This window comes from Gadus macrocephalus, chromosome 4 (assembly GCF_031168955.1).
Source record: "Gadus macrocephalus chromosome 4, ASM3116895v1".
In the NCBI taxonomy this organism is placed as follows: Eukaryota; Metazoa; Chordata; class Actinopteri; order Gadiformes; family Gadidae; genus Gadus; species Gadus macrocephalus.
Window position 1 is genome coordinate 1,778,123 of NC_082385.1, and position 8,715 is coordinate 1,786,837.

The window sequence follows — 8,715 nt, forward strand, 5'->3', positions numbered from 1 at the left end:
TTTACTAAAGGGATTAAGGCTGCATGTTGTCAACCATTAGACGGTTTCCCTTACCTGAGTGAGTTAATCCCATGGATTTACTATTAGGATCATTTTACAGTCATATCCATATGATCTGTTTGGTATGTAAAATGGAAAGCAAGTGAATCCATGTGCTGAACACAGGCTTAAATTATACGCTATGACGGTCGGCTCCGCGTAAAATGTGGTGTCAATTTAACGACATAATGCACTAAATATATGATATACTAAGCCAGGAACGAAGATGCCTGATAACAATTTAGCAGGTCATCCCTGGGAAGTCCTGCCATGTATGGTTGCTCCTGGCCGATGTTGCCAGAATAGGAACATACATTGTCCGACAATTCAATTAAACCAATGGATCATATCACTGCCTCTCGCTGGCCAGGGGATCTCCCTCTCCGTCCTCTGAAGATAAGATAAGACCCGTCATGTGGTCGTTCATTTCAGACAGTCAGAATCGCCTGTACCGCCTACCTGGTGTGCTTCAACAGAGACGTTGCTTGTGGTTCCAAAGTGTAAGAAAATGGCTTTCCTCCATCTGTAAAAATAATGCCAGGTATCTCTCTGTCCCCTTCTGCTTTCGGGATAATATCGCACTGACAGTGATGAGGAGTAAAATCCCCCCCCCCTCCACACACACATAAACTCACTATTATTATTTTTAATTAAAGAGCATTCCCATCGTTCTGTGATCGCTCTCATTACACAACTCCTCACTGTTTATTTGCCCAGGTGTGCGATAACGACGAAGCGTGTAATAAAGTGTAATAAAAAACGGAGCGAACGCACCATGTGTAAACAATATGAGATTGTGATGATTTTTTAATGAGGTAACCATGGAAATACAGCGGTAGGAAAATTTGATCATGCTGCTACGGTGACTGATTAAAGTTTATTTTTAATTAAAACTATGAAGTTACCAATTTACCATTACCAATCGTTAAACAACCTGATATGCCACCCTGTATGGCATGAATGCTTACATATTGGTTTTATATATTTGTGTTGACTGAAAATGTGATAGTGCTTGCATTAATGAACGGTATAAAATTGAGTAACACACAATGCTCACAGTATCAAGCAATACAAATGTTTAATTCTTGGACCAACATATTTACACTCATCACTTTCTCAGGCTCCTTCTGTTACAGACTCCAAGTAACACATTCTTTGTCTGTGATAATTTGCTGTGAACTCAGTTAAAGGATCAACCACTATGTACAACAAAAAATGAGTAGAACAGATAATAATTCCGTGGGATTTACGTTCCTTTCATCGCCCGTTGGATTTGTCCTCAGATGGAACGAACTCTGAGGGGTGTGACCTGACCCGCGACCGATTAATCCCAGAGAAAGAGCAGAACAAAGCCGAAGAAATAATCCCTCAACGCTCAATTCTTCCAAAAGGGAAGCACAATACTTTGGTTCATTAGGCCTATGTCACACTAGGATTTATAATTAACTCTTCCAAGACAATATCACTGCATAAAAAGTATGTTTTTAACCCACAGCAGTATTGGGGTTGTAGCGAGAGATTCAGTCAAATAAGTGCTATAGAATATTACCTCAGCAATATGAAATTAATTCGGACATAAATGAATCTTAAATTGTCACCAAACACTAAATGGAAACCGCAACAGCGCCCCCTCTGGTGAGAGGATGTATTGGATCCAAGCGTCAATCACCACACAAACAAACGATAGATCAAATTACTTTGATGACCTGTAGGTGGCACTGTGGCCGCGCTTTTCCTTAAGAGTTTAGCGTTGCTTTTTGAATATAAACGCCATTAGCATTCAGAAGCAACTGCAACAGGTTGACACAGGGCAGTGGGGTTTAATTCTAGAACGTCTACATCAGGGGATTCCCACACCTGTTTCACGGCGTGACCCACTTTTGGGTCTCGTCCCGACGACCACTGGGTTCAAACCCCAACTGACGTTGAGCCCTGGACCTGGGCGGAAAAGGGTGTGTGGGGGGGGGGGGGGGGGGGGGGGCTCCGACCCCTCACACCGACTTCCTCCTCTTCCCGAAGACGTTGTTGATGAGCTTGGCCATGGACTTGGAGCCGCTGGGCCGGCGGCGGCGTTCCTTGGCCTTGCTGCCCGCGCAGACGCTCTGCACCACCTTGGAGAACACCAGCGCCACCTCCTGGCTGTGCTCCGCCGCCGACAGCTCCAGGAAGCCGCAGCGGTGGTCGGCGGCGAGGCGCTGGCCCTCCTCGTGGTCGACCTCCCGCATGTGGCACAGGTCCTGCTTGTTGCCCACCAGCACCACCGGCCGGCCCGCCGCCGCCTCACCGTCCCTGGGAGACACGGACACGGAGGGGGGGTTAGGACCTCCATCTCTGTTGTGTTATTGTAGCGCTAACTTTGTTGTGTTGTTGTAGCGCTAACTTTGTTGTGTTGTTGTAGCGCTAACTTTGTTGTGTTGTTGTAGCGCTAACTTTGTTGTGTTGTAGCGCTAACTTTGTTTTGTAGCCCTAACTCGGTTGTGTTGTTGTAGCTCTAACTCTGTTGTGTTGTTGTAGCACTAACTCTGTTGTGTTGTTGTAGCGCTAACTTTGTTTTGTAGCGCTAACTCGGTTGTGTTGTTGTAGCGCTAACTTTCTTGTGTTGATGTAGCGCTAACTTTGTTGTGTTTTTGTATTGCTAACTCAGTTGTGTTGTTGTAGCGCTAACTTTGTTGTGTTGTAGCGCTAACTTTGTTCTGCGTGTTGAAGCGCTAACTTTGTTGTGTTGTTGTAGTGCTAACTTTATTGTAGCCCTATCTTTGTTGCGCTACAACAGCACCAACTTGGTCTAACTTGGTTCTGCTTGTTGTAGTGATAACTAAGGTGTGTTTACGTTGCGCTAACTCTGTTCGGCTTGTAGCTCTAAATTTGTTGCGTTGTTGCTGCGCTAACTTTGTTGTGTTGTTGTAGCGCTAACTTTGTTGTGTTGTAGCGCTAACTTTGTTTTGTAGCCCTAACTCGGTTGTGTTGTTGTAGCTCTAACTCTGTTGTGTTGTTGTAGCACTAACTCTGTTGTGTTGTTGTAGCACTAACTCTGTTGTGTTGTTGTAGCGCTAACTTTGTTTTGTAGCGCTAACTCGGTTGTGTTGTTGTAGCGCTAACTTTCTTGTGTTGTTGTAGCGCTAACTTTGTTGTGTTTTTGTATTGCTAACTCAGTTGTGTTGTTGTAGCGCTAACTTTGTTGTGTTGTAGCGCTAACTTTGTTCTGTGTGTTGAAGCGCTAACTTTGTTGTGTTGTTGTAGTGCTAACTTTATTGTAGCCCTATCTTTGTTGCGCTACAACAGCACCAACTTGGTCTAACTTGGTTCTGCTTGTTGTAGTGATAACTAAGGTGTGTTTACGTTGCGCTAACTCTGTTCGGCTTGTAGCTCTAAATTTGTTGCGTTGTTGCTGCGCTCATGAGCGTAATGAGCTCACTAGCTAACGACTGAGTCAAACCGCTCTATCATGAGAACTAAACTGCAGTCGGGGGAAGCGACCCACGCAGTTCAGCGTGACCCTCGACTGACTGCAGTGGATTGAGAGGAGATTGAGGTGAAAAGCTGCTATGCTTTGGGGCTTGATGCGTAAAGACTGCAATCAGAGCTCATCGATTGCACCTGGGGAAATGCGACGCTGTCGTGGTGCTAAATGTTTCTGATTGGCTTAGTGAGTAACACAGGTAATCGCTCAAGTCTACTTTGAGGCAATCAGAGTCTATCAAAAAGCCGGTTTGGGGCCTTTTCAGTGGATTTGCTTTCTTGTTATCATTTGAAATAAAAACGTAGTTCAGATTAGCACCATTAGAAGAAGAGTAGAAGAGTAAGTAAAAAAAAAGGGGTTTGTGAACAGCCCATGAAAGACCAACATCAGTCCCATGTAGTGACTTCTGTGTGTGTGAAAGCATTTTCACAGAAACTCAATAGTGCGGCTCTTCTATTTATGTCAGCACCAGCACGCTCAATGTATACGCACTTGACTCGTCAGGTCTGTACTGCTGCACTGCCATACCTAAGCAAGATTTTTCCTTGCTAATTAAAGGAGTTATTTCTTGCCCTCTGGGGGGCTAGAGTCAAGGGGGGGGGGGGGGGGGGTCATCAATATTTGGTCTGTTAAGCCCTTTGAGAGTGTGGGATCAAGGGCTCTACAAATAAAATGTAATTGAAATCGACCGGACCCTTAACTCATGTCAAAGGGACCATCATTTGACCAGGTTATTGATGAATGAAAGGGGCCCCTAGTCACCTTTTGCTGGCCCCTGGGTGCGTCTCTCTCATCAGGTGGAGGATGTTCTTGGCAGCCTGGAAGGAGGACCGGTCGCTGATGTCGTAGATGACCAAGAAACCGTCGCCCCAGTGGATCTGGTCGCTCAGCGCAGACTTCCCCGCACACACCTTGACACGGGGAGAACAACAAAGGCGTGGTTACTCAGTGTTAACACTGAGGGAGGGAGAGTTGATCACAATCACAGCATCAATGGTTTCAGAGGCCTGCATTGAAATCAGCTCTGACGAAACCAAAGACTAAACCTTGAACCCTTCAAGGTCAACCAAAACATGGGATGGATCTCTTGAGGCCGGAGAGGATCCAAGCTGGGAAACACAGGCTCTCGTGACCACTTGAGATATTAAAGTGTTGCTATTATGTGGCTGTCTTCAATACACAAGGCGAGGCCACACCCAGTGTGGAAGAACGCTGTGGTGAAGGCAGGGACAACACCGTAGTTATCAGGACATTTTAACACAAGGTCAGGTCCCGCGTTACAGAATGCACGCTTCAGAAAAAAAACAAACAGGCACTGCAGTTCCTCTATGTAGCAAACAACTAACAAGAATAAAATGAAAAGGTGTTGAGTGTTGTTGAGATGGACGAAGGTCAGCAGCCGGTGAAACTTGTGGATGCCATTTTGTTTCTTGTGTTCGTAGCATTCTAATGCGTCATGGCAACAATATGGTGCCATCCGATTGGTTTGCAAGCGATTGATCGAGATGGTGTAATTAGGTTAAAAACGCCTGTTGTTTGACCACCAATAGGTGTTCCAGGCTGTTTCTGTTAATAAAGGTTTGTATCATTGTAAGACCGTCAGGTTGTGGTTCTGTAGCGGTCTTTACACCCACCTGTGAGCAGGGGTCATACAGCTCCACGTTAAGCTGTCTCCCATCCAGAGTTAGACGCTTTCTGTAGATACACTCTGGAGGGGGGAGAGAGAGAGAGAGAGCGAGAGCGAGAGCGAGAGAGCGAGAGCGAGAGCGAGAGAGATTCAAACAGCTGATAGTACATAAACATTGTGATTGAAACCTGTGTAGCAGCAGGCCAGATAACCCGAAGGCACATTGCCGTGTGCCACGGGAGAAACTACACAATCTCTGGTGAAACCCACAATTTACTCTTCACTTCCCTGTACTGAACTACTCATGACTCATTTAGTTTCCTTCAAAGATAGGAACGACACGTGACACAGGAATGTTTAACGAAATATGGGAATATTCCAATGCAGTCGGAATTGCATCACAACTTCATTATACTAAATACCTAAATCGATGCCGAATTGAATTCTAGTTAAAGATGATCACAATCATAAAAAAGTAAGATGTACCCCATAAATCACTATGTAAATTATGTTTCTCACTTCAGCATATGCATTGTATCCTACTGTATATCGCCAATTCCATATCAAGTGTTTTACCTGAATTAATCTATGTGCAAAACAAGCAAGCCTTCAAAAAGGGGTCTAAATAAATAGTCTCCAAACTTTAGGTGTCTTACCGGTCAACGAGGCGTACTCCCCGATGAACCTCCGCGTCAGGAACCGAACGATGAGAGCTGCAGAAACCGGGCCAAAGCAAATGGTTATTAATACGAGTGTCAAGTACAAGGTGCGCTCTGCACTGTCCGTCCACGGGACACCTGTCCCTCAGCGGGACCCCTATCTCTCACCAGGGCGCATCCTCACCTGATTTCCCCACTCCCTCGCTGCCCAGCACAGCCAGTTTGATGTCATTCATGTCCGCGTCCAACCGTTTCGATAACCGCAAACTAAATACCAACACTTAACGTCCTGCAGAATACAATAAAACAAACGATTGCTATAATTAGCTGAGCATTCTTTTACGCTTTAAAAACGACAGAATACATATAATATTATACACAACACAGAGCCACTGTCCGGGGTCTGAGCCAGACTGCACTGAGCGCTCGCTGGCTGCTCGGAGCGCTTTGGGTCTCTGTGCGTGTGACGTCAGCGCCCAGGCCAAGCCCACATGGGCAGGATGACCCACGTGGGCAGGACCGTCCACACTTTACAGCTGATGGAAAGCCGCACGGAAATCAAGCATGGACATGGGGCGTGGCGTAATAAGGTGAATACGTAGGCTGTTTCCCAAAGTGAAGGCTGCTGCCTTGCTAGAACACTTTCCTTGCTAATCGCGTCCTATGGAGATAAGGCAAGAGTGCTGCGTGTTTGTAGCATTCAGAGTTTGGAACGACTTGCCAGTGTGGAAGCGCTTCCGGTTTTTAAATATTGCTCCAGTGTTAAATAAATTATGCTAATGTTTTAATTGTTGAAATTGTTACTGGCGACAGTAGTTTTTTTAAAAAACTACATACTTGCATATTAAAACAAATCAATCCATGCAAAATATAGCCTATATAGCCTATAAAACGTTTGAAAGAAATCGCACAGGTTCCGCATCTTGGGAGCCTAGCCACGCCCTACTTCATGACGTACCGGATGCAGAAATATTCTTGTTTTTTAGCATTGTAGCATCATAAGCGAGAGGTCTGAGCGATCGCAGTCGCATTGTTTACCGACCATGGAGGTATAAGTTACTAATTCCCTGATGATTCTCTATAGGCCTATGTTTAACGTTTATACGTAGCAGGCTATTTATAGAAACTAATATTCCCCCCCCCTCCGTTTAAAAAATAACACGCAACATAGTTTTCAAAAAAGTTGTCGTTTACATCAAAACGCATAAATACGCCATCGAGCGCCATTATAACTATGCCAAACCTATGGGCGGCAGTGTAGGGAGAAGGATATAGCCATGCAAGCCAATCAGAATCCTCAGAATCAACAACAACGAATAACACAAGCGTCTTCCTGTAACTTTAAACATAGGGCTCTCATATGACGTTAAGCATTTCCTGGCGCATAATGTGACGCTTCAGAATCTAAAACCCCGTTTCTCCCCGTTGACAAGACAACACATAACCGGCCTTTTCAGAAATCTGCACTTTGGCCGGAGTTTTTAGAAATGATCGTTTTCAGTGATAAAAACAGCATTTTCATGTAAATGAGAGGCCAAACTGCGTGGAAATATCTGCGTTTTCCCTTTGTGTAAACGGGGCCTAAGAAAAGCACATAGACCACTTCAAGATGGCGGCCCCGCGTCTCGTCAGCGCCAGTAGGCGGTAGCGTTCGATGCTCCGTCTAGGATAAAAGATGTCTATGCCAAGCCCCAACCACAGCGAGTTCTATCAGCATCCAATGTGGAAGTGACAAACATTGCAGTAGCACCGGGTGGCCACTACGATGTGGTACCAAAAGTGAGCAATTCTTCGTTGACTCAGGGGCCACTCACACTAGGGCCGTGGCCCCGTGCCCAAGCTCATTTACATGCTAAAGTCTAGCACGTTTGGCTAGTGTGACCACGCCATCCGTATTCCAGCACGAAACAGCCCCTTGGCCACGGCACACTTGGGAGAGGTGTGCCGTGGCCAAAGTACAGATGCTAATGAGATGACACGCGCACACGCGCGGATACGCAACGTGAGCTGGATGAAGCAGCATGGAACAGGCAAACGGCCCTAGTGTGAGTGGCCCCTAACTTGTTAAACAGGCCGTTTTCACAGTCTTATTAAACCTATTTACAGCCTGGTCCAAAAAAAACATTCTAGTCAGTATGTTTAGTTCATATCTCCATGACAACACTGAGGGGGGCGATTGAGTGACAGCTAGCCGCTGACCCTCACCTCGCATCGGGGGCCCGGAAATTACGTCAAAAGTGCAACTCGGAAGGCTGGCGTCCGAGGATTCAGGAACACGGCATGAGTTGTCAGAGGTCAGAGCTCTCTGTCCATGCTTCATATTTTAAGTAAACTGATTATTATTCATAAGAGGTTAGTCTGGGAGGAGTATGAACTTGGAGGGGAACTGGTCCAACAGGAAGAAGACTAGATACTGTAGTCCACTCTTATCAATAGGTTGATCAGATTTAAGATTCATGCTGTGTAGAATGCTCCCTGTTAGACTGCGGGCATCGAACCCAGAACCTTCCAGCCTGGAGTCAAGCCTCAGGTTGACGTTAATAATTCTTGTGTCTTCTTGCGTCCTTGGGAGACTTTAAAGGTACTTGGGGCAGTATGAACTGTTGTTATATTTGCGGTGCGGCATTATGATTGACATTATTTAGACACTAACAACATCTTGTTTAGTGAAGGCGGTTAAACGTCATCATGTACTGGGTCCTGTTATCTGTGGACCTGCATCACAGATCTGGGTGTGATTTCATACCACAAGTCTATGTACGGTCCTGCCTTCATAGCGGTTTAACCAGCACAGTGAGCAGTTGGTATGATATCCGCAAGTTGAACTTGATCTTATCAGACACGTTTGATGCCCTTTGAGGCCTTCTGTGTGGATGATGAATGGTTATTAAATAGTGCAATAGAAACGTCCGGGCAGCATCTCCCCATCT

General features: G+C 45.6%; 1 protein-coding gene across 1 annotated transcript; it reads right to left on the reverse strand.

Moving 5' to 3' along the window:
* Nucleotides 1-1,098: 1,098 nt before the first annotated feature.
* rergla (RERG/RAS-like a) lies at nt 1,099-6,231 on the reverse strand. The gene is made up of 5 exons (XM_060049503.1): nt 5,970-6,231; nt 5,783-5,839; nt 5,134-5,207; nt 4,262-4,410; nt 1,099-2,328 (listed from the first exon to the last, which is right to left on the reverse strand). Exons 1-5 carry the CDS (start codon nt 6,019-6,021, stop codon nt 2,031-2,033), a joined length of 630 nt encoding a protein of 209 aa, XP_059905486.1. The 5' UTR covers nt 6,022-6,231; the 3' UTR covers nt 1,099-2,030.
* Nucleotides 6,232-8,715: the final 2,484 nt, after the last annotated feature.